This window comes from Cylas formicarius, unplaced genomic scaffold (assembly GCF_029955315.1).
Source record: "Cylas formicarius isolate icCylForm1 unplaced genomic scaffold, icCylForm1.1 PGA_scaffold_9__14_contigs__length_23061073, whole genome shotgun sequence".
Lineage (NCBI taxonomy): Eukaryota > Metazoa > Arthropoda > Insecta > Coleoptera > Brentidae > Cylas > Cylas formicarius.
Window position 1 is genome coordinate 16,334,115 of NW_026844365.1, and position 27,710 is coordinate 16,361,824.

General features: G+C 35.1%; 1 protein-coding gene across 1 annotated transcript in view; it reads right to left on the reverse strand.

The window, feature by feature from the left end:
* Positions 1–303: 303 nt before the first annotated feature.
* LOC132706942 (uncharacterized) overlaps positions 304–27,710 on the reverse strand; it is a 238,400-nt gene continuing 210,993 nt past the window's right edge. The window contains exons 4-5 of the mRNA XM_060678540.1: positions 7,198–7,249; positions 304–437 (exon numbers count right to left, since the gene is read on the reverse strand). Coding sequence (XP_060534523.1) covers positions 329–437; positions 7,198–7,249 — 161 coding nt within the window. The 3' untranslated portion in view covers positions 304–328. The remainder of the gene's footprint in view (positions 438–7,197; positions 7,250–27,710) is intronic.

The window sequence follows — 27,710 nt, forward strand, 5'->3', positions numbered from 1 at the left end:
CGTTACTTTCATATTGGACGGAAGGAAGTTAAACTTTGCGAAAAAACCTCTGATCCAGAGTCAAAAAAGGTAGAGCACGGCATAGAGTTTCGACCACCTTATTCTAGAAGATATTTTAACCATTTATGTTTAAGCCGCTTTAATTTGAAAACTACGTGAGTCATCATCAGTATGTCGACGTCAGTTTCTGTATGCCGTTACCATCGACTTCCCATAGGCTGTACAACAAAATAATCTCCAGCCTCTGCCCTCATGTGTGGTTGGCTTTCGCAAAAACGAGATGCTCCTCTAAAACTAAGACTTACCCGTCAGAAATAATTTCACCTGGTCACCATCCAGACCGCATCGAGCAAGCAGAAAACCCACTTCCGGACCCTGTGTCCTGCGAGAAACCGCTAGCCAGTCTGCTCAAGCTGCGCGGACCACAAAACGGATACCTGAAAATCCAACTATTGTAAAGGACTAAAATTTATTTAATATTTCTCATTAAGCATTATTTCAATAAGTGTCAAAGAAAAGTTAATTCTTTTTTTTATTTTTGAAGAAGTTACAGAACAGTTATGGCGTTATTTTTTTATTACAAATATTTTTTAAAAATCTCAATTTTTTGCGAACCCATTGAACTACATTTTAACTGAATAACACCAAAATTGAAAAGCTCAAAATGTTGTACCACACGGTCATAGAATTCTGTATCATTGAGTTTATAGTTAGGCCGGCCAGGTAGTTGCTTGATTTGACTTTTTCTAAAGCGTTTGCTTGTATTTAAGTTATCTTGCAAAAGTTTTGCAAATTTGTAAATAGCAAATATACACTGTTTTTTTTTTAATTTATGGAATTAAAAAAAAAATCTTCGCCCAGCACCAAACACACAGAACACCATCAAAATTTAAAGCAAACACACGCACATACACATGATAAGGGTGACCATTGGGTGGGGAGCCGGCGCGCAGCGCAGAAATGTCCGAGGGGTCTGCGGAAGGCAACTAATAATTTCAAAATCATTAATTAATTCAAAATATTCAGTCCGATATTCAAATGAGGGAGATATATTGGTAGCGGATGTATATCGCCTGTTATGCCAACTTCTTTCTGCGAACGTGCACATACTAAAATGTTACAATTTAGCGCGTTGTATTGATACAGGATTGTTTATTTCCCCAGATAGATGCATAATTGTATATTTCGAATGATTTGCATATGGATTTCGAAGATGCAATTTCGGACTGTGGCACAAAACCATTTTAATTGTCGCTTAGGTCGACGTTTTGGGATAAAATGGCAATTACAGGGAACTGAAACTTATGCAAGTATTAAAAATCTGTTTCGGAAAGTCTGAAAGAACGTTTTAAAAATGTTGAAAAGAAAAGATCTCAGTGTCTCCAAGTTCACGTAAGTTTATTTAAAGGTTTTCCTGAAGACAATATCTAAATACCATCATTTCATCCCTTAAGAAATCATCTAAGTATCACTAAGTTCATTCCAAGATATTCCAAAAGAAATCATCTCAGTATCTTCAAGTTCATTTCAAGATATTCCAGAAGAAAACGTCTAAGTATCTTCAAGTTCACTTCAAGATATTCCAGGAGAAATAATCTAAGTACATTATGCATTTTAAAATATCCTATAAGAAAACTATAACTTCAAATTCATTGCAAACAATTTCATAAGAAAATAACTGATAATTTTTAATTTCACTTCAAGATATCCCAGAAGAAAACATCTAAGTACCTTTAAGTTAATTTCAAGATGTCCCAAAAGAAAAAGACTAAAAGTCATTGCAAGAAAATATCTAGTAATTTTTAAGCTCATTTCAAGACAGTTTCAGAAGAAAACATTTTAGAAGCTTCAAATTCACGTCAAGAAATCTCAGAAGAAAACTACAACTGCAAACAATTCCACACGAATATACCTAACAATTCTCAAGTTTATTTTAAGATATACCAGACAACATCCAGCTATCTTGAAGTTCAATCAAAACCGAAGAAAACTGGACTTCCAATAAGGACAGAAATAATCTGGAATATCAACAGCTCAAAAACTGAAGGAGTAGGAGCCAGAATCTATGAAAATAGTGAAAACTGTGAGCGCTAACCATATACGAAATAAAGTGAGATCATGGAGGGCAATATTATAAAATAATGAAAGGAAATGCATTGTGGTTGAGATGCAGTTTGCTGATGGGCTCTTGAAATTGTTTTTGTTGCTGTAAAAATGCAATGTAAAAATTTTACACAATTAAATGCGGTTGTGTCGTGAATAATCCTGTGTAAGACTAAAACTCCTCTATCTTCTTTTCTTTAATATTCGTTGAAAAAATGCCACGAAAAGTCTTCTTCACCTCCTGTAATAGGTTTGTTACAAAACTTGGCAATTAATGAAGAAGATGTAGTGCAACTTGGTGTAAATAAAAAACAATCTAATGACATGCGATTCTTAAATGCATGTTTTACAGTAAGAAAGATACATTATAAAAATAAGACAAGTGATTTGTGCACAAGGAGACAGCATATTTTTTTTCTTTACCCCGCATTTCTTCCTCGATTAGCTTAGCATCGGTTGACATGATCGTCCGTACAGAAGTAGATTTTATTTTCCCTAGAAATGGCGTCACCGGGCGCCCCACCCAAAATGAGGCGCAATTTTCTTGCAAATTTATCGGACATTTGCTTATCGACCGGGTACGGCGATAACCGTAAACCTTAATCGTTATTTACTGCCCTAAATATTGATTAAATTAAAATAGAAAATTAAAATGGGAGCCGGTAGGAGAGTAAAAAAAAAAAGAAAACGCAGGCGCCCAAGGAGAGTAATCTACTAGCCCAGTCCCACTATGCATGCAAATTTCATTCGTAAAATTTTTAATTTCTTTTAAGATATTCAGCACCATATTTAATGCAAATTTTAACGAAAAATCTTTTATAATTGCGTTTAGTTCGCGGACGATTTTTAAAGGAAATTTGTATGCATTAAAGTAAATTGTGTTTTCTTTAATGGAGGAAAGTTTAGCGTCTTAAAAAAAGAAAAGACGAAACCGCGCTAAAACAAATTTCGCCTAAATATTTCGTTAACCCGTCGCCGTCGACTCTGCGTCCGGCCCGCGTTTTTCCAGATTTTTTTTTTGAAATATTGTTGCTACACTTTGCGTGAAAATTGACGGACCACAAAAGTTTTGGTCAATTTCAAAGTTAATTTTCTCGCGAGCTGCGGTTTCTATTTGGGAATATTTTTTAAATTGTATATGTAAATTAGGTGTCTCTGTAAGTCAGCATCGCATAGAATAGCATAGCCCCATCTTGTTCCAGGATTAATGAATAAATGAATTACGGAATTTAATTCCAAAAGTAACAATTAAAGTTTATTAGTAAAAAAGGTGAATACAAATTAAAATTCAATATCAGATGTTAGTCTTGCAGTATGTGGTCGGGCCGTTTAAAGCTCCTTTTGAAAATTGGTAAACTTAATCATTTGACATTAAATTTTGTATTTCATTTAATAACTCAGATAATTAAGTGAATAAAAAACAAAATACTAAGAAAAGATGGGAGTAGGCATTGACTTAGACAGGCACTTATAGTGTTGACTGAAATTCGCACAGAAATTGGCAAATATTGAGTTAAACGCTCTGTGCAAATAAAACTGTTTCTCATTACACATTACAATATGAAGATTTAGAAAAATATTGTATATCACAATCGAGTCAGCATTAGGTACGCCAGAAAATCGACTTTGAAGTTGGCCCAAATTGTGATTTAATTTCAACCATTTGATTTAATTTCTTAAAATACTTATAGCTACTGAATTTTTATCTCTTAAAGTAGTCGGTCAATGGAAATATTTTAATTTCATTTATTTATGACCTGCCGAATGAGAGATGTGTATTATTTGCGTAAATCATTTTAAGATATTTTAATTGTTTTATAAAAATTAAAAAAATCCCACTTTTCTTGTATTTACAATAAACAATACCTACATAATATATAATAAAAAGATAAAATATAAAATGATAAACTGACATTGATGAGAGTTAATATTTTTTACTAATTTAACCCACGATTTTACGAATTTCAGTTCAGCCAGTTAAATGCAGGAATTACCGGATTGAAAATTTCTTGTGGGCTTAGCGAAAATGTGTGTGTAAGCAAGCAACTATATTAGTTAATGCATTTTATTTATAACCATGTTATCATTCTCTGGGAAAATATTTAAGCAGTAAGGAAATAACGTTAAATAAATTACTTTAAAAAATTACCATGGACACAAAATTTGCATTCCTAATTTATTTATAGTCAGACGATTGCAAAAGTTCAAAAAAATCTTGAAACTTTAGAACACAAAAATCATTGTTTGCAAACCTAATATAAAATTTACTGTACCTTCTATGAATGTGGTCATTTTTGAGGCAACTTGCTAGTTCTTAAGTTAATCAGAACTTGGAATTGGGTATTCACTCCATAAAGCTGAAGCAACTAAATAAAAAACATGGGATATAATAGAATAACAGAAGGTAATAGTTTGCGATTATAATTTTAATAAAATTTTATTGTTTTGCGGGTGGATACATTGCGTTGGTATGTAAATATGGCTATTTTATAAACAATAACATATGCCGTTTAGATTGCATCAAAAAATAAGTTGCAAAGAAAATGGTGAAAAGCTGCGTCAGAGGTTTAGGAAAATAAAGTTAATGTATGCTTTATTTAGGCTAGGGGACGACCAAGTCCTATTCTAATACAATAAGATTATTTAGTTCGTTAATTTTTCAAAGAAACTTCCACATTCTACTGTAGTACTATTTACAAAACTTCCTGCGTCGGTTGTTGAATCGAACTTACAGACGTTTCGCTAATCACCATGTTGGCTTCTTGGCTTTTATTTCGAAAACTTTACCCAAAAATGACTTTCGCATAAGACACAGAAGTTCTTACTTAACAGCGAGCTCTACTGGGAACTAGTATCCAGAAAACTGCTGCCAAAATTTCAGTTTGCCCAATATTCTTAAATTATGAGAAAGTGGCAACAAAAACAACTACAGGTTGTTTGGTTTAAAAATCAAAATTATCTCTACTTTTCGATACAAGTGACAACAGTGCGCCACTGAACATATTTTAGATTGATAGGGTAGAGTAAAAATTTCTATGTGAGCAAATTATTACCAAGTTAGTACATCTAGTGTTCATTTATCCTGAAAACACTCTGTATATATCTAAGTGGTTTTTTGTTCAATTTAAAAGCACAAAATGCGAGTACATAGACTTAAATCGTGAACTACAAACTGTTTATACGCGATAGGAATCAGTATCGGATCTGTTCCGTTTCCGCGCGTTAAGGAGGAAGCGGCAGAAAATTAACATATAAAAGGCATTTAAATCGAAAATAATAGGCGATAATAAAACAATAAAATAGTCTTAAAAAATCGCGGGCGTCATAGTGCGGCTATTATTTGGTTCAGTTTCTACACTTGGCCGGTGATCTGTGTAAACGTTTCGCTGGAAACGTTATACCTTTCTTCTTATTCCTCTCCTTTCGGAATAAATCTTTAGCGCGTAGGTAACTGTAGCGTGGAAAATGATCGGCTTCTAAGGAAACCACAAATTAATGGTTGAATGGTTTTGGTTTCTTTTAAAATTAAAGGAATAGCTCCTTGATTCGGGGGGGGGGGGGTGATTTTACCCGTAGCATTCTATTCTCTAAGGGAACATTTCAATAAATATTCATGACCAACGAGGCTTTTAATGTTCTTTAATTAGAGATTTAATGGTGCGGGTTCTTACCGACACTAGACGTAGCTTCGTAGAGCAACATTTCTTTCCAGCTGAAAAGGTGCGACAACCAAGAAGCTACCTAATTTTGACTAGTTGTAACTTCGAGATTTCCTTGCGTATGTAGGATTTTCCGCCCGTGCTGCATAGTGGTATTGAATTTTTATTTTTAAATCTCTTCTCATTAAACAAGGTGTGAAATTAAGTAGGGAAGGTGTACGTATTGCATTGACAAACATCTGCACAAACGTAAACTTCGTTTTGTAGAAATGTTTTTAGTACGTCGTCGTATATAATAAGAACATTTCTTCAAAATTTCACATGAATAATATTTTATCTTCACATTTTCAATCTGGTTAGTAAAACATTTGTCTGTCAACGACTATGGTGAATTTCTCATATATAATTAGATTTTAATAGATGATAGTTTGTGTTTCAAGAACCTCTCCATTTAGTTTTGGTTAGTCTAGCTTTGCTTTGGTTTAGTTTATGAGATAATTTTGATATATGAATAGAAATCAGTTTTAATTATTTGGCAGAACGTTTGATAATAAACAGCGTTAAAATTCCAATAAAACCGTTTCTTTGCAAATTATTTATTAAGTAAATATCTCAATACCGCATTGCAGAGGTTCACATAAAGAAATTAGATAACATGACAGTCTTATAGTTTACCTAAAAGTTTACAAATGAGCAGATTTAAATCCACCTGCATTTGTTTTTTCTTTAAAATATTTAAAAAAAAAAAAACGAACTCACTTTCAAAATTTTCGTAAAGATATTTTTCCAAAAATCCTTTGCTTTATAGTTACAAAAAAATAGATGTATGGTGTTAAATAATCCCCCTATTTTAATATTTTTCACCTGTGCCACCAAAAATTGATAAGAAATTTGGAAAAATTAAATTTAAAGCAGTTAAATCATTTTCAATAGAAGCCAATCTCTGGACTGTTGAATAAGTACGTGCATATTGAAATGTACTCATGTCTTCTGGTAGAGCGCAAAAATTACTTTAAAAAAATACTAAACAAAACGCAGGAAACAACATTCCCATTCTTATCGCAATTTGATTCGTTAGGTACAGTTTCTCAAGGCGCCCATTAACAAAAACTTTTAGCACCTACGTTCCGTCTCAGTCCGTGAGACCATCGTGCCGCTATTTTCAGTAGCAATAAAACCCATATTACGCCGATATGTATCGGGCGGGTAAGGCGAACGTAGTAAAATGTGCGTAATAATAAGCGACTTTCTATATTGCGTCGCGAGGACAATGGGCGTTTTACATTTTACAGCGCTTTACCGAATCAGATGTATAAAAATTAAATTTACATAGAAAAGGCATTTATTCAAATTCGAGTAATAAAATCAATGGTATATCGCGGTGGCGCGGCGCAGGTGATGCAAAAATCTCTCTCTCTCATTTTATTTTACTTACCCGTAGAGCAAAGTCTTAATGTCGACCGTGAGGCGGAGCAAATCCAAAGCACCTGAAACAATCGATTTTTTTCGTTACTACCAACTGAATGATGACAACAAAAGGATGTAAAAATTATAAAACAATATTCGTTAATCACTCATAACCAACTCGTACATGGAGTTCTAATTAATTTATACACAGATTTTACTAAAAACCTTACTTATTATTAATAATTTGACATCCTCCTATCCACTTACGTTTCAAATATAACTACATAGTATATGCCGTAGAACTCGCAACACACAGTATAGTATACTTATAATGTCCGCTGATTGTCTACATGAACACTATAATTCAAAGTCAAAAATTTTGTTAGAATTACATATTGATACATATATTAATATGTATGTATGATCATATTAGTTTTTCACTAAGTGTAAGTACCTAATGTTACTTTGATAAATGTAATTCTAAGTGGTTTGACAAATAAAAGCTGAAAAAGAAAGAAAGCTGACCAACGAGTTAAATGAGTTCGTCTAATCTATGGTCAATATCCACAAGGAGAATAAGACCAAGACGACCAGCGTAACGAAGGCCCTCCAGAGAATCAAAAAACTCGATGAAGAATGGCGTTTAACAATACGACACATTTCTCGCACTACACCGGAGAGAAGCATTCAAGTAGCTGTCATGAATGAAGAACCAATGGACACCGGAGCCGAAGGTGACGGTGAATAAGTCTCAGACGACAAAAATGAAACTAGCAACAAACCAGGTAAGAGAAAAGATCGATCTTCGCTTGACCTAACGATCAGCCAATTTGTGAAGAACGCTGGAAAAAAAGAGGTGACTGAGTGGCAGAATGTTCAATCCAAGGAGAAGAGGAGGCAAAGCAGAGACCAGCTTACAAAGGAATCGACAAAAAAGCTCAATCCGGAAACAAAGAGAAAGAAACCGCGAAAATGCATCAGACCAGATGCTCTTATCATCCGTCCAACATAGAAGGTAAAGTACGCCGAGATCCTGCGTCGAATTAAACAGGATGTTCCTGATGAACAGGTCCGCGGTACTGTCCAGAAGATCTATAAGACCAACGCTGGAGATATGCTAAGCACCGACAAAGGCCAAACATTGAGAAAGACTATTGCGGACATTCTGAAAGAAGCCAAAGTAATATGTAAAGAGCCACAGGAGACGATCGAAAACCTTGACATTGATGACGACACTACAAAGACGGACATTCAGGCCGCCCTTCAAAAGGAAGTTGGAGATAGCTGTGATATATCATTAGAAGCAATCAAGATCCGTAAGGCCTACAGAGGTACTCAAATCGCTACAGTAACCCTATCAGTAACTGCCGCGTCGAAACTATTAAATGGAAATGGCAAAATAAGGATTGGCTGGGTCAATTGCAAAATAAGAGCAATTAGAAAACCAGTCCAATGCTTTAAATGGCACTTTGGACATATTGGACCTCAATGATTAAGCCAAGTAGACCGGTCTAAACTCTGCATCAGATATGGACAAGAAGGGCACCGTGTCACTGACTCTAAAAATTCTGCAAAGTGTGTAATATGTGCTGAACAGCAAGGAGTGAAGGATGTGGCTCATCATGCCGGCACCCACAGATGCCCGGTATTTCAGGAGGCGCTCCAGAAATTGACTCAGAAACAAACATGAAGATACTGCAGCTCAATCTCAACCATTGTGAGGCGGCGCATGACCTGCTCATCCAATCCGTACGAGAATTAGAGCTAGACATAGCACTAATAACTGAGCCGTACAAACATCTAACTAATCAACCGTGGGAATGTGACAGCACATCGAAAGCTGTCGTTTGATCATGTGGTAAGCTCCCTTTCCAGAACGCAGTCGACAACAACAATGCAGGCTTTATAGCAGCATCAGTAGAAGGCGTTCGCTTCTATTGAAGGGAGAAGAACAAATGCCACTAGACGAAAGAAGAAGATATAAAATCTTAGGTACCAGAAGGAAGAGCTGCAGCTAATTCCCCCCTCTGCGATGTAATACCTAAAAGGCGGATCCGCGGGGGATGAGAGGATAGAAGATAAGAGGTTTTAGGGTTTAGTGAGTAGGGGCACTAGAGCCGAGTTTTTATTATAACTCAGTGTCGTGTGTCGAGTCTCACATATCCAGGCGAAACATCTATGCCTGGAATCCGTAAAAAGGATTCCCCCCTCTTAAAAAAAAAAGACACACACACACACACACACACATTTTACTAATATATTTTTTTCAAAAATTTGAATATAATTACATATTTACGGAAATATAAGTTAAAGTTAAATGTTAATTTGAAAAATGTAATTCTAAGTGGTTTGACAAATAAAAGCTTTTTCCAAAACTTTTTGTGCTGTAGGAACCACAGAACATTTCTATAGTTTCTTAAAGAAATTCAAAAATGTATTGAAATCTAAGTAAATTTACATTCGATTTACTCAAGAATTTGTATTGCAAGTTTGTTTGCTATTACGGAAATGGTAACTTTGGCTGGTGTGAACTTTGTGTGAAGTTGCCCAACAATTTCTTAAATCGACGGTATGCCTATAAATGTGAAAAGGGAATAGACAGCTGTCAAAATATGAGCGAAGTCTTAATTCCGACTGTCAGGCGCAGCAAATCCAAAGCACCTGAAACAATTGATTTTTTCGATACTACCAAAACAATATTCATTCATAACTGACACGCATTCAAAATTATATACATGGAGTATACCAATTTATAAGTACTTCTAATTAATTTATAAATGCAATTCATTGAAAACCTTATCTCATGTTAATCTGAAATCTTCCTATCGATTTTCACTTCAAATATACTATTAGTTTACATTTGTAATGTCGGTTAATTGTCTACATGAAGACTCGTTTTGTTTCAATCTGTTTGCAAATAACCAGACATATTTTTATTTCACAAAAAAAAACGATTATTTCATTCATATTTTTTTCAAAAATTTTGTTAGAACCACATATTCACAGAAACCTAAAAAACCTATAGAGGTTTATCAGCAGCACTCAAAAATATTTTGGAAAATTTCATCGTGTTCGACCTATAAATAAGATTCTTGATATGATATGATGATAACGGCACGGAACTTTGGTGTCCTGCTTGGCTCCAATTTATTTTTTACCCAAGATATAAAAATTCTTACCATAAGGACATACCCAACTCTACTCCAGTCGTTATTTTCCCTGTCTTCGGCAGTCGGACGAATATCGCATTCAAAAGGTGCTCTCGTTTGAAATTTACCATTGGAAAAAATTTCAAAAAAATATTTTCGTACTTTTACAAATAAATTCAAGCTAATACCGAAACACAGAACGGCAGGACAAAAAGTTTTACTTATAACATCATTCAACTTCATAATTCTTTGCCATATGATTTAATAATTAATAATGTTGAAAAATTCAAAGCCATTTTCAAAAATTTATTTATTTAACAAGCGCATAGAGACTTATTACTCTGGTAGTACTCACTCACGGCACACATACGATTTTGTTCTCTTTTTTCTTCTTCGTTTTAATTTACTTATTCATTGGTATCTGCTAGCAGGCATAAATTTGTTATTATAGTTATTGCATTGGGAACAGTTGATAATGGCGTATTTATAAGTTTATGCGTTATCTACATAAACTAGATTTTAGTTCTAGTTTACCAGAGTTTTGATAGTTTGAATAGCCTTAGGCTAGACTTCGCCCTGTATATTTTTCGTACTTAGATTATTATTAATAAAGTCGATTATTATCATTACTTTCGAAAAAATGGATGAAATTGAATTTATCGAAAGTATACGCGCTTAGCAACGAAACTTGTATCTCGGCAATGATAGGTCCTAGGGTACCATCGTTGGTACAGGGATGATCAGGGTAGAAAAAGAATTTTTTTTCAATGTCTGTCCGTTCTCCGTTTCTATGTAGACGCATCATTCATTGGCCACGACTTTAGAACGGTTTGAGCTACGACTGTTTTTGCACATTGGTATGAAACACGCTAAGTGTCCGAAATTTGAAGCTATGGACTTCAAATTTGGCAAACAAATAGATTTTGGTTTCCTGACGAAGCCTATTGGGGCTCGGCGGACGTCGGGCAGTACTAAAAAAAAATAATCGCGTTTGCTAGGGTCCAAGAAAAAAACTATTTCTCGAAAACTGTTTGTGCGAGCGAACAAATTTTTGAACGACAAGACGCAGAATATTCTGGTCCATAAACTTTTATTCCCAACAATTTTTCAAACATATTCAAACTGGAAAACGGGTTCCCCTGTTAATGAAAATTGACTATAAAAGATTATATGCAAGATATCAGATATGACGATATAGCCGGCATAAGTGACTAAAACTTTTGTATTTAAGGTCTTCACCTATTGTACAGGGTGTTCGCGATATTCCATGCAACAATAAAAATAAGTGCCCTAAATTTGCAGCCATCTACCTCAAATTTGGCATAGAAGTGGAGGTCCAGACCCACATTAAATTGTTGAGGGTTTTCCAATTATCCAAATCGTAAAGACCCTGAAAATTGTCCTTTTCCAGAGTAAATTATTTGCCGTAAATCAAAATTCGTAAAAAAATATATGTAATTGGTTTAAACGGTATTATAGGTCACTTCAAGAGTTACAGTTTTTTTATGTACTTTCACATGACAATCACTATTTCTCTCATTGTTGTTTCTCTCTCTATTGTTTGAATTATATACAGGGTGTGTCGATTGTGGGCAAAAAATCTAAAAGGTCCTAAACATTTCAGCGCTACGTTGTGGGGGAGGATCCTCCTTACTTAATACTTGGGAACACACCTTACCTTTTCTCAACTGATCGATTCTGCCGCTAGGATAGTTTTTCGCATAAGATTTCGCACAACACGAAACCGTAAGCGGGACACATCGCGTCCAGTTAAAACTGTCCCTTTTTAATCGCGTGACACGCCCGGCAATCTCTAAATTAGCCGTAAATGATGCCCAGAGGCCGACCGCCGGTTTAGTTTTAAACGGGGAGAGAGCTTTCGTACGGGCCCCGGTTTTCGCTCTCTTTATCATTTTCATTTAGATTTAATCTAATTGAATACTCTTGCGGACGACGCGACGGACAGCGTGGCGGTAAAGCGATAAAAGGAAAACGAGACGAAAGGAGGAGAGAGAACAAGATTTTAACTACGACCCAATTACCGGCCATGTGTTACGACGTTAGGGTTAAATTCGATTTTCGGGATAGCTCGGGGATTACCGTTTTTAAATATTCCTCAGGCAATTAATTAACGAGATTGGGTCGGTCGAGGTTTGGAAGTCCTTGTAGTTAAAAAAATACCGACCGAGTGCTTCCCTTGGAACAAGATGTAACCCGAAGTGGAACGACCTTAAAAATACACTGATAAAAGAGATGCATAACTCTCTACATTATTTCACAACCAGCGTATATTAACGGGAAATGAAGGATTAATATCTTGATTCAACATTTTCTGATTTTATAACAAGAGTATACACCAATTGTCAAAATCCGCATATTTTGATTTTGGTAAACATCGATATAGATCTATTTCAAATCTTTGATGGATTTGCGTCAATTCCATGTGATTGTGACTCAGAAGAATCGTACTCTTGATTGACGATCCTTTAGTTCTTTGGATCAAGGAATTGATATTCTTAGAGATGCTTTGCTACATGGTGGGTAAATTGATATTATTTTTTTATTGTTGTTAATAGCTGCAGTAAACGGCTGGCGCGGGGATCGCGGGGTCATGGGCATGCCGAGTGACGTCATGATCCTCGAGATGACCTTCTTTGACAAATGGACCTTTCTCTTCCCATCAAGGAAAGAGTGGAGAGAGGGCAGATTCGGCTCCTGGGATGGACTTGTCTGGTACACGGACGGGTCCAGAATGGGAGATCTGGCCGGAGCTGGAGCGTACTGCGAGACAACGGGATCGAGCTTGTCGGTCCTTCTGGGTCAGTACTGCACTGAGTTTCAGGCGGAAATTTTCGCTTTATTGATGGCGGTCAGAGAGGTGCTTCGGCTCAACCACGGAAGCAGGAGGGTCTTCTTCTGCTCGGATAGTAGGGCTGCACTTATGGCGCTCAAGTCAGTGCATACGCGCTCCTTGTTGATAAAGGAGTACAAAGGGGTACTGAGGAGAGTGGCTGAGGAGAGGAAGGTCACGTTGGTCTGGGTCCCGGGTCACATCGGCATCTGAGCAATGAGGCAACGGACGCCTTAGCCAGGGAGGGCTCCTCGCGTGGGCATATGGGACCAGAGCCCCGCTTGGGGATCGCCCTGTGTATGAGGCGGGGAGCTCTCGAAGCCTGGGCGAGAGACCGGGCCACGGTGGGCTGGAGAATTGCTCCGGGAATGAGGCAGGTGAGGTTTATGATGGATGGGCCCGCCCTTCCTCGGACCAGGGAGCTGCTTAGACTGACCAGAAGAGAGTGTAGAGCACTAACAGGGGCCTACACAGGACATTGCAGGCTTAGGAGGCATCTTTGCTTCCTAGGCATTGGAAACGACCCGGAGTGCAGGTGGTGCCTGGAAGGGGAGGAGACCCCGTATCATCTGCTCACCGAGTGCCCTGCTTTGACATGGGCAAGATTGGGAGTTTCCGGAACGGCCCTGATCGATCCGCACTCAGTGCACAGTATTGGGCTAAAGGAGTTGCTGACCTTCTATAGGAGGGGCGGCATTCTGGACGCCCTCTTGAGCGATCTGGGGGAACAACGGGCCCATCTGGTGGCCTAAGTGCTTGGACGCCCGCGAGGGCGCCCCCCTTCAATACCAATACCAATAGGGGGCACTGGCCACACGTGTTGCCAGATTTTGCACAATTTCTCTAAGTTACGAAAATTAAATTTGGCAACGATGCAGCTCGGAATTATTTTCGACTTTACTATCGCATCAAAAAAAAAAAACAGATGAAATATACTGCCAGACGACTATGAAACTGCTTTCGTGCAATTGGTAAATTTCACGGGAAATTTAAAAAGCGCCGACCATTCCTTTATGGTAAAATAAACAAGACATAACTATTGACTTGACAAAGTAAACAAGTAGAAATATAGGAATTACGTTTTTAATTGCTTTCGACCTCGTTAATCATACTATTCGATATATACATATATATTAAAGCTATTTAAATAAAGCGAACAAACACATTAGTCTCACCCTCATCAATTATTTCTTTGCGCTCTGTATGTTAATGTAGTTTCTAATAAAAATATCTAAAAACATTAAGTGCCGACCATCGCCCGCTCTGTACTTTTTATAGTTTTCCTTTTAATGAAGACAGATAACCATCGAGACCGGAGTGTATCGTTTTATTTTTATTTTTCAATTTTACGTCGAGTTTTTCAAGCTGTCGACTTTGTAAAACTAAAAGATAATTTGGTTTTGTATTTCGTGTCCGATCTAATCACAATTATTTTGGTTTCATTTTCATAGATTAATCATTTTGTACCAGGTTAAACAATGTTACGGTCGGCGGCAGCGTCATAAGCCGCTCCCATGCAATTAGTCTAAAATTTAGCAGCCCGTACGGACACTGGACGCAAAAGACGAGTTCGTCGTTCTTGTCTTCTTGTACTATTCCAGGCCCGTACTGTCATGTCGCTATTTACGTCTAATGAGGTCCAGAGGCCCCAATTTCGGTATTTGTTTTGGCCACCTGTGTTCTTGAATTGCAGTGCTCTTTTTTCTAGTTTCTTTGTTATTGAATATTTTGCTCCCATTCGTTGCTATATTTTTGCAGTTCTTATTTTTTCGGTTCTTGAAGCCTGTCGGTGTTGTCATGGGCTCTATTCCAGCTTCTCTTAATCGTGTTACTTATGGCTTTATATCTCTTAAACAAGCACAATTTCGCAAATCTAAATCTGCAATATGTTGTTTTCAGTTTTACCCGTATTTATTTTAAATCTCCCCAATTTGTATTCCTCTTCTTTCACCTTTTTGACCAAATACTCCATGTCTTCTTTTTATTGCACAAAAATAACCTGATCGTCCGTAAAATGTTGCGAATGTAGTACATTCCCCTGTATAGTCCAGCACACGATAAATGGTCTATCATGGCCAATCATAAACGGAAAGCCCGTTACCCTCAACAAATCGATCAATTAACCAATAAAGATGTTTTACAAGCACCAAGACTGTTGCTCGCTTGTCAAAATGGTTTGCTATGGAATACACGTATGACAAATTGCATTCCCTTGGAATTGCTTCTGATGAAAAAGAAGAGAAAAATAGGAACCATTGGCAGTGGCTATCAACTCTTCAATTTGTTAACCTTTTTCGTCATCATCATCATCATGGCGAGTTGTTTACAACATTGTGTCGCTTCTCGCATCCCCTATTCCAGCGTCTCCTGTCATTAAAGTCTCCTTCGTTGAAGCCTCTTACTTCCATTTCATGGCATTTACATCGTAGGGTATTATGGAACCGTCTTGTTTCATTACTTTTATTAATCAACCACTTATATTTGTGTATGTCCTTATGCTCCTTAGTTCTTTAGGTCCTTAGTTCCGTTTCCATTGACTACATTTTCTTTGTGTTGTCCGATTCTTTTGCTGTCAAGAGCCTTGCCGACTTTTCCGTTTAAGTCGCCTAACTATTTGTAGTTTATCGAAGAACATGGCTTTTTTGTTTGCATCTGAGTCATTCGTGGGGCATAGATGCCCAATAGTTTAATTTGTCTTCCATTTATTTTCATATCAACCGTTATGATCCTTTCATCTATTGGGTTCCAGTCTGTTATATATTTTTCCATCTTTTTCTTTACTGCAATAGTCACACCAGTATTGGGCCCCTTTTGATTTTTCCACTCCACTCTAAAAGTAAATGTACCACTCTTTGTAGCTATTTCCTTTACCTTTCTTTTTTGTTTCAAATCGTATGTGTGTTTTTCTAAATCTTAAAGAACAACATGGGCTAAAGGTGGAAATTTGCTCCAATTTTTGACGGAATCAATCAGATATTTTTGAAAAAAAATCAAAAAATTATTATTGTTTGACAGACCGCGTATAAACAGTGACGATGGCATGCAACCGACGCTGCAAAAGAAAAAACCCTTCGACATTTTAGGGTCACGTTGCGTTGTCCTTGATTAACAATGGCGCCGGCCAACACTGATCGCAGTACAAGGGCCTACGCGATTAATAAATCTGATTCCGACATGCACAGAACATCAATTATTTATCGTATCCAGAGCCGGACAATTGTAGTTGACAAACACACCGATACTACCATTATTTGAGTATAACATCATGATCCACCTATATCGCGTGCATTATTAATTAATACAAAATACACAACATACATGTTCGTGCCGCATAATTGTTGCTACTAAATTTGTGGCACTTTCATAAATTAACCGATATTGATATTGGCTTATATTTTGTTTAAATTTGCAGGCATAAATTCACTTTATAGGTCTATTGTATATTCTTTGTATTGTTAATGGCTTATGGGACAGATCGCGATTATTAATGACGTTCCAAGTTTCGTCGGTCGCGATAATAATTATTGAACTATACTAATACATTGTTCCACAGGCCGTTCTAGTAATCCGAGACTGAATTATCAATATTTTCAGATTCTCAATTTTCTAGTTCAATACCACTTCAATTAATTTAAAAATTGTTGGTCCACTAATGCTAACGACTTTAAAGGAGTTTGCGTTTACCTTAGATGATGTTCACTTGAAACTTGAACTGAGGTGGCTTATACTTGATGAAAATCCATTTAACAAAATAAATAAGAACTAAAAGTTCAGATTCTGAAGAAATTATATATTTTAACGTGACAATTGTTTCGACAATACCGTGTCTTTATCAAATGTAATGTTTGCAAACTACCTACTACTATATATACCGAAAAATGACAATAAAAACTTAATTAAATCTAATTGATCGTTAAGCAATACATTTGAATGTCTCATTTTGTTAATCTCCATGACTTCCAATAAATTTATTTTTCTACTTTTTGTGGCTGTACGTAAAATATAAAATTGTCGTCAAAAATGTTTGTTTCTGTGTTTAAGTGTGTAGCATAATTAGAATCTAGACTATTGTTTTTAAACGCTCTTTTATGTTCGTTAATGCGTTTCTGTGTTCATTAATGTGCCTGTTTGTCAAATATAAATTTTAGGACAAAATCCGCATTTCAACCTGTAGATACCTGATTTTTGAGATCTTGGACATTTTGTTTTATTCTTTTTTAAAAATTTTCCTATTGTGTTGTTAGTTCTGAAACTTATTTTTAAACCACATTTTGACAAAAATGACCTTTTACCCTAGTAGGATGTGGTAGCCAAATAAGTGCTTATAATTGTTTTAAGTGACGTTATAATTAAGAGTCAGTTTACAGATGTGATTTTAATAGAGCCATATTATTATGTATACGGTGCCAGAAAAAATAGATATTCTTGAATGTTTTCTGTCGAATTCGAAAAGTCCAGTCCCAAGAAGAAGCTATTTCGAAAAATTTATGCAAAGTTTAGGCAACATGGTAGCCTCTAGAGGAACGGAACAACACACATTACTGGAGTGATAAAAATAAGAAAAGGGTGTTGGAAATAAAACGACAAGGTAGACGATCTGTTAAAGTGTGGTACGGAATATACGGATCAAGGGTTATAGGGCCAATTTTCTTTAATGAAAACTTAAACTCTAAACGATATTCAAATATTCCCAGAAATGAAATACAACCATTAATAGTAAACGAAATACCGGCTTGTGAAGATAGCGCTCCATACCACCGGGGAAACGATATTGCTGAATTTTTAAATCAAAATTACAATATTTGGATAGGTCAAAATGGAAATATCTGGTGGCCACCTCGAAATCCAGATCCACTGACTTTTTTTTAAAGATGCAACACAGTAAATGAAATACAGAGGTGTATTAGAGAAGCTGTAGTCCATATGGAGGGACACCATATTTACTAAGAACAAATTTTGCATAAAAAAATATATAATCCCAATGTCTGTCTAAACTACACAAAATTCGAATAAGTAGTATCTATAAGTTACCTTTATTTTTGGCAAAAAAAATACCAAAATATGTAGGGTGTTCCGTTTAAAATTTTCAAACTAATGCCCTGTAGCCCTGTATACATAAAAAATAAATAATTTAAAAATTTAATTTAAACCTATATAAACTTTTTTTTCTAAAATCGGAAGTTCCTGGGAAAAGGTACAGGTCCCTAATAATGTGCCTACCCGGTACGTCTATGCATGTCGACATACGGCAAAATGCGTTTAAAAACGGAAAATTAATGTAAAAAAATCCCCGCGCCGCATCCGACGATATTATGTCGTTTTTATGACGGATTTATTTGGTTTCTTTGAGCGGCCGGTGAGTGAATTAAGGGAGACCGTACCGTCCAGCGTTCGTTCGGTTCGAGTCCGACGAAATTAACCGAAATAGAAATATGCAATTTTACGAGATACGAGGACGAAGCGGCGCAGTATACGTGGAAGGAAATGTGGAAACTGATTGAGGGAAATGCGATTTTAGAATGCGAGTGAGGTTTTTCTTTGTTTTGTGTCCGCCCAGCGCGGGCCATTTGATGTTGTTACGGTGATTACGGGCTAAGTGATTAAACGGAAACGATTTGTTTTCGTTTTATATGTTTATTATACTTTGTCGCTCTCTATTTACGAGTCGAAAATGGGAATGTCGATGGTTGAAAGGTGAAACGTGCCATTTTAACATCGTTATCGACGATCACCAAGAAAGCCTCCGCCAAGTCAAAATTTACAGAATAAAATATCAATTGTGAGCGAACCTTTGCTTTTGTCACTTGTAAGTAACTTATGATAGCTTTTTTCACGAATAATTGTTTTAATATTTACTGCGGCAAATTACTCTGGCAATTTGGAAGACAGAAGACAACAGAAAGTCCGAGAAATGAGACGAAATAAGAAGGTGTACTTCTGCAACGAATGTTCAGAGATTGAAGAGTATGAAAGTTAAAGCAATTACAGGATACAATAATGGACAAAAATGGAAGTTTAATTGTAGAAACAGAGCAAAAACTAAAAAGATGGATAGAGTATATTGAAGAGCTATTTGAAGATGAGCAAAACGCAGATCATGGCGTACAACAAAACATAACTGGACCACCAATTACCAAAGACGAAATACGGAGAGCTATTAAATTAGCAATTAGCAGCATCAGACCAAATCCCAACTGAGATACTAAAAATATTGGGAGGGAAAGCAATTGCATTATTAGTTAAGTTGTTTAATTTAATATACGATAAAGCAAATATACCATCTGACTGGTCGACGTTTATTCCGATTCCTAGGTCAGCAAAGGCTAGAAATTGCAATGAACACCGCACCATAAGTCTGATGAGTAATGTGTTAAAATTGTTTCTAAAAATAATACATTAAAGAATTTACCCCAAAATTGAGGAAAACTTTGAAGATACTCAGTTTGGATTCCGTAAGGGCCTAGGTACAAGGGAGGCTCTGTTCAGCATTCAAGTTCAAATTCAAAGATCTCGAGATATGAACTGCGATGTATTTATTTGCTTTATGACGAGAAAGCGATTAACAGTGAAACACGAAAAAATGAACCAAAAGAGGGGTAAGTCGGGGTTGTATTCTGTCGCCATTGCTTTTCAATTTATACTTGGACACAAATTCCAAGAAGCTTTAGAAAATATCGACGAAAGAATAAAAATGAATGGGGTAATAATAAACAACTTGAGATTCTGTTCTACTGGCAGATAATATTAAAGGACTTTCCTAGATCAGGTAATAGTTTCATGCAACCGTTACGATCTTAAACTTAACATCAAAAAGACCAAACTTATGGCTGTAATAAAGAACCGAATATTCATGCAGAACTGTGGATCGGTCAAAGTAAATGTGAAAGGGTCAAAAGGATTAAATATCTGGTACAATTATTAAGCGATGACTGCGACCATTCACTGTAAATAAAATCCAGGATTGAACAAGCATGAGCAAGGTTCATATATATGTAGAGTGAGAATGGTCCGATGTTAAGTATTCTCAATCCTGTTGTATGGGGTAGAATCTTGGGCCCTTACAGAGACTTTCTTAAAAAGGCTGAGTATACGTTGGATAGATCGGGTCACTAACATAGAAGTCATGGACTGAATGAAGAAAAATAAAGAAATCATTGCTAACATCAAGATTAAGAAATTCTCAAACCTCCTGAAACATTCAATATTTGATCGTCAAGATCAAGACTGGGGAAGACGAGGTCCAGGAAGAAGAACATCTTGGCTGAAAAACCTACCACAGTGCAGTGGTTCGGACAATCAACTAATACGCTGTTTAGGACAGCGGTAAATAAAGTACTGATAGCCAACATGATTCCTAACATTCGGTAAAAACGGATACGGCACATCAAGAAGAAGTTGAGAAAAAATGAGTCTCAGCACGTGGCTGCTGGGGTTGTGGCATATATTCGGTCAAAAAACCAACAATGAAAAAGGAAAGTGACAAAAAGCGTAGAGAGATTTGGATAACAAAATGGCGATCTACTTTAGGTGCACATGAGAAATTACTCTCTGAATTGCGAACGGAAGATCCACAGCAGCAAATTCCTGCATATCTGAGTAATATTGTAAAAGACAAAATATGTGAAAAAGATACCAAAAGAAGGTCTTCCCGTAACACGTCGCGTTTTAGCAACAAGTAACACAGAATAACACACGCGCATATTTTTATTGTCATAAATAAATGTAATATTTTACTAAACGCACATTTTTATTATTAATATGAATAAAATGTTTAGGAAGGATAAAAAGTTGAATATGTGCAAGTACATGAACCTGTTCAGCCACAATTTAATGATAACTACATCTACACACAGTAAGTTTGAGTTAAGAAAATCGTAACATTACCATAGTAACCAAATAAACATATATTTATTGCCTAGAGTCAGAAAACTGTTATTCTTATGCTTATTAAATGGTTGGTCTGGATAATTTTTGTTAAGCCAAAATATAAAATTGCGCTTGGCACAAAATTCATTGAAGAAGGGCTTATAAAACTTATAATTAACAAAAGAGTTTCTTTGGTCTTTTAAACAAAGCGTTCCTTAGTTTTTGTCAAAATTTCAATATTTCAATTCTAATTCAGGAGATATTTGGACATTAAAAATACTTATATATATATATATATATATATATATATATATATATATATATATATATATATATATATATATATATATATATATATATATATATATATATATATATATATATATATATATCATGGTAAAACGAAAGAGTATTCTTTGTAAATACACTTAAGTTATAGAGTGCAATTGTATTTTTTTAATAAGTATGTATTTTTCCCAGAAACAACGTAAAGTGTATATTATATTTTATTTTATTTATATTATATATATTATATTATTTTTGGTCAAGAATTTTGGATTGGCTCGCCTCGGATAGCGTTCCGTGCAAAAAATACGGCCTCTGAACGTGATCAGTAAACAACAAGTTATAGTTTACCCTTTAATCACGCTCAACGGTTTGTCCCATTGATTGGCATTTTATTTATTTTCCCAAGCGGCTAAAATAAATAAAAACACACACATACTTCCGCTGAAATAACCGCCCCGTAGTAACTGTCGCATATCAACGGAACGGGGAGAAAGAAATGGATTAAATATTTGATATATTAATTAGTCGTTATGTATGAACGCTGGGTGGAGATACAAAGCAAATAACTCCGCCTTTATTTGCTTCCATACACGGGGCCACCCGTACAGTAATATTTATTTCTCTCCTATATATTTACGTTGGCCGAAGAACGGGTTTTTGAAACAACGTTACTAATTTCGCAATTGAAACGGAAAATCGATGGGATACTTGCTTTTCGAAACCCGAATTAAATAAAAGTAAAATTTAACCGTGTTAATTAATTCGACAAGCAGAAGATCAAAACCGGCAGTCGACAGAAACAAAAGGTTAACTCTGCCCCGAAGAGAAATAGAAAGTACGTCAGTAAACGCCACTGTCTTATAGCAGTGTCTCAGTTTACAAATGAAATAAGAACACGGGAATAAGCTGAATAAAAAATTGAAATAAAAATTGATAGTATTTTGGAGTTTGTCGGTTATTTTGGTATTTGTCAGTTATCGCTCAGCGAATCAATTATCTTATAAAAAGTATAATATTTAAAACGTTTATAAATACTTAACCAAACTCGTGAGTAGAGTGTCTTTAAAAAAACTTGTTGCATCATATGACAATAATATAAGTGCGGGTATTTAATAGACGAGTGTCTGATGAAGGTTCATTAGTCATAAAAGCACAACAAATGCAGAAGCTTCCCCCAGAAGTGACAAGTATCAAAATATCACCAACCACGTGACTAAGTTACCGAACCGCTCCAAATAGCAGTGTTTAATGAACCCAATGTAAGTAACATATTTCACAAACGTCATAAGCGCATAATTGGCTGTTTTTGAAGTAGAGAGTAATAGTCTAAGAGCCAGTGGGCGGCTACCTGCATGTATTTGACCAGACCTGGGTTTCTGTACATTAAGGCCCCTATACCTACTATGCATGATGCATAAGCCCAAAGCGGTGGACCCAGGTACTGCGCAGGTGAGACAGGTATTGATTTTTGACGAATTTTAAATATATTTGACCACGGCTGCCGTTTTGAAATCTTAAAATATATTGTTATTATTATCGAAAAATAATAATGGCAGACCATTTGCATGCGGTTAACATTATGACAGACAGTTTCGAAAATGCTCAAAAAATTAAAATTCTGAAAGTATTTGACCGGATCTGCCATTGAGATTATTATTCTTTATAGTCTTAAAAACTTATATTAATAACGGCAGACGTTTTTATTGAGTACACTTCTCAGTAGATAACAAAATCTTTACTAGTACCCGGACAGATGTATACATACACTGCAGAGAGCTATCTTTTTCCTTTCTCCTATGTATTACTATTCTACTCATTCCAGCTTATAGTGTTTTCTTTTATAGCTACTACCACTTAAAAAATTTAGGGTTTGTACCTAAGATGGCTCTCTTATAATCCCAACCTAACGGTTTTTGTCAGATGTTTTCAGTATGTTTGTGAATCTCGATACAGATGCCTCGTGTTTAGTGAATTTAATAAAATACACAGTGTTGCTTGATGTTATTTTCTTTTAATTAAACTGTTATTCGTTAAATATCTCTGACATTATGTCGAGTGAAAAAGAACTAGTGAAGTTTGTTTTTTGTGCCACAGCAAAGACTGAGAAATTATTGACATTTTCAAGAGAGACGATGGAAAAATGTCGACAAATTTTGAGCTTAAGAAAACATTATAAATTAAAATATAATTAAATAATTCTAATTCTGTATATCACAGTAGTTGTTACAAAGCGTTTACGGCTTAAAAAAAAAATTGCATTCGATCTCAACAAAGAACGTGTATTACAACCCACTACGTCGTCATCTGCAACTGAGCAACCATCAACGTTAGCTGATAGCTCAATAACTGATCATACAATAGTACTTGATAATCTTGTAAAAGACGTAAATGTTTCTGAGACAGATGAAGTCGTAGAAAAAGATGGTTGATGGTTTTTTCATTCTCCATTCTATGAAAGGGGTTCCCAAAACATTCTGGAGTATTTCAAAGAAATTTCTGCAAATGGTGTCCAAATACTCTACTCGAAGAATTGATGTAATCTTTGATCAATATTTTTATCCATCAATAAAATATAGTGAAAGATGTCTACGCTATTTCTGGGCCTAAACAGGTGCGACCGTCGGATTTTGCGAAAGAATTAAAAAATACAAATTTTAAAGAGGCTTTTTACAAGACATTGGTGTAGTGAGGAAATGAAATCATTTTTAGGTAACCGATAGATTTATTTAAATTTTAGAAATTGCAATTCATATCAAGCTGTTGAGAACCGTATATAATCAAGAGTTGTTGAAGATCTTTGTTGTATTTCACATGAAGAAGCAGATACTAAAATAATATATCGTGCTTGTAATATCGCTAAGGAGGCAAATATTGCTATTCGAGCATCTGATACCGACATTTTAATTATAATGATTGGTAATATGGTTCATTTAAAGAATTCTCATCCTAATATTTGGATGCTCAATGGAACAGGAAATAACGAAAGATATATTAACATCACAAAAATTTATAATGAGCTTGGTGAATTGTTAGCAAAAAGTTTAATCGGTTTTCATGCGTTCACCGGTTGTGATTTTAATCCAGCTTTCTTCAATAAATGAAAGAAAATGCCTTTTACGTTGCTTAAAAAAAGTGTGGAATATCAACAAGAATTTGCTATTTTACTATTATTCAACAGTTCACTTGCCTGCTTTACAATGCCAAAAAATTAAAGGACGATTAAAGAAGATTTCAGTTATTCGTGAGTAGTTACAAAGCTTCGGATGAGAATGAAAACTTTAGTAAAAAAATACAAAATTTTGACGCAACCGCAATACCACCATGTAAGAGTGGACTCTACCAACAACTTCTGAGAGCCCATTACATTTCAACTATTTGGAAAAAGGCTTACAAAAAGCAACCTTCAACCTTGGACTCATTGGGGTATGGTTGGATTGAGCAGGACAACACATTTGTCTTTAAATGGTTCGATGGAGATCAACTTCCATCTTTTGTTAGCGATCTAGTTACCAATGTCCCTGGTAAGTTGATAAAAATTAATTCTTTATCAAATATGTTCGGATCAATTTACTAATTATTTATATTTTACAATTTACGGTTTATTTTTACAGAGTCCAATTCAATGGATGATGAAGAAGAGTTAACCTACGACAAACATGACTCCGACACCTTTTAAATTTTGTCTTAAATAAATAGAAAAAATTGAAATACAGATTTGAATTGTTTTTTGTTACTTGCATTATACCCCAAGATTTCAGATTATTTCGTAATATATCTACTTCATTTATACTCAATCATAAAGTTTAGTATATAAAGTACAAAAAATATTAATTTCTATACATACAGTGATAAAATTAATTATAAGCGAGTTAAATTTATGTAAAACAGCGATCGTAATACATCTGAGCGGGTAATAGTAAAGATTTTGTTATCTACTGAGGAGTGTACTCAATAAAAACGTCTGCCGTTATTAATATAAGTTTTTACGACTATAAAGAATAATATCTCAATGGCAGATCCGGTCAAATACTTTCAGAATTTTAATTTTTTGAGCATCTTCAAAACTGTCTGTCATAATGCTAACCGCATGCAAATGGTCTGCCATTATTATTTTTCGATAATAACAACAATATATTTTAAGATTTCAAAACGGCAGCCGTGGTCAAATATATTTAAAAAAATCAAAAATCAATACCTGTCCCACCTGCGCAGTACCTGGGTCCACCGCTTTGGGCTTAGTGGGTCCCCGCATCATCTATAGTGGGTATAGGGGTCTCAATGTACAAAAACCCAGGTCTGGTCAAATACATGCAGGTAGTCGCCCACTGGCTCTTAGACAATAGAAAATATACTATTTAGGGAAAGTCGAATCGCAAATCACGAGTGAAAACAGATTTTTTACCATTTACCATCTGCGAAATCCGTGGAATATTGGCGAAGTAATAAATTGTTTTCAAAATTTTGAATTTTTATCACTTTCCAGTTAGTGTTTACTCAGCTAATGATTCATCGATGGAAAACTATTACAGGATATGCACCTCCCTTCCGTTGTTTTAGGTTGTAAGATATAAAGCATAAGATAAAGTCATAAAAGATATTTTCTCTGCTTTATTTCTATTTGACCTTAATTGTAATTTTTTTTTCGATAGAAAATTAACAATTATCATCGAAGTTTACTACGAAAAAGAAACTTAAACATATTAAGAAACAAAATTTTCAAAAATATTATGTTTGCTTTCGTTTTGAAATTTGATGGAATTTATAATAACAATGCTCTTCCTGAGTTTTTGAAAAAAAAGTTTAAAGGGTAGTTATGTTATTTTTACTTAATGGTGTTTTAATTATGAGGGAATGCAAAAATTTGTGAGATCTTTGTGGAAATCCGTGATATCTAAATCTGGGGTACCAATTTTTTAGGAGACAGTGAAAATTAAATTAAATATCAGTTAATAACCTCATAATGCAATAATGCAATTTAGATCATATACAAAAAAAAGTTATATAGACGATGTGTAGAAAAAATTCAATAATCGAATGAAGGGTGCACGAAATATTGTTTGAAATCTCACCAATTAACTTACCCTCGCAATAAATAAAAATAATTGTTTATTAGACGTAAACTTATACAATTTAGGATACATCCGAAGGTGATGTGTGCGACGTTGCGGCATTTGTGGTGTTCTTTTTTTTCTTTCTTATTTTAAATATAATGAATGATAAAATACGAAAATATTTAATTAATAATTAATTAATTAATTTACTAACCAAAACTAATCGACAAACTAAAATTTAATATATGAACAAGAACAAGAATTTTAATAGCAATCCAAAAATTGAATAAACACGTACCATTTCGATTTAAAATAACATAATTTGGTAGCTTAGGGAAAAACCCATAAATATGGCAACGTCGCCTATATCACCATTGGATCCAGCCTAATCAGAAACCCCCATCCACTAAATTTCATAAATTCAGGTCTAACAATTGCTCAGTGAGATATACGGCCGTATAGTATTACAAATGACACATTATTATATATAATTATATTATATATAATAAAATTGTTATTATATAAAACCATATCGTAGCAGCAATCCCTGCGAATACGAAGGGGTTTCATAAATTGTGTAACTTTTTAATACTCTTACAAGCGCTGTTTTCCTTGCAAAGTTTGACTTTAAACTTTCAACAACTTTAATGTCCAAACGACTTAAAATTATTGCAAGGTTTCAACAATCAATCTTTCCCTTTTTCGGCAATTTCCTTTAGGAGTTCGCCGTCCGATAGCTCTCTTTCCAATACCTTCCCAATACCATACGCCATACACCATTGCAGTGCTCTGTTTTCTAGTTTCCCTGTTATTGAGTATTCTACTCCCATTCGTTGCTATAATTCTGCAGGTCTTATTTTGTCGGTTTGTGTGACTACTAACATATATTTATAATGAAAAAAACAAGAAAGTGGAACTACATATGACATTTATAGACATAGAAAAAGCAGTGCGCAGAAGAAACGGCCAATCTAATACCCAGAATATGCCTATTTCACCGTCACTTATTTTTAATGTAAAAAATAGTTTTGTTAACCACATGTTTTCTCAATTTATTATTAAGGTTTTAATCTAGACCTTATTATAAGCACCAGCGTATTTCCGAGGAATCGCAACTGTGCCGTAATTACTAAACAACTTACAGTAAACAAAGACAAACATGCGAGTTAATCGAGGGCAGCAGACCCTTATTAAAATAACACGTTTTTATTTTAAATTAGATTTATTTAAAAGTTCGAAAAGGTTAATTACATTCGGATATATTTCAATGCGCTGCTTTACACGGTATTGTTTGACGCAGCTTGAAATATATCGTAAACAGGCCCCTTTCACGAAC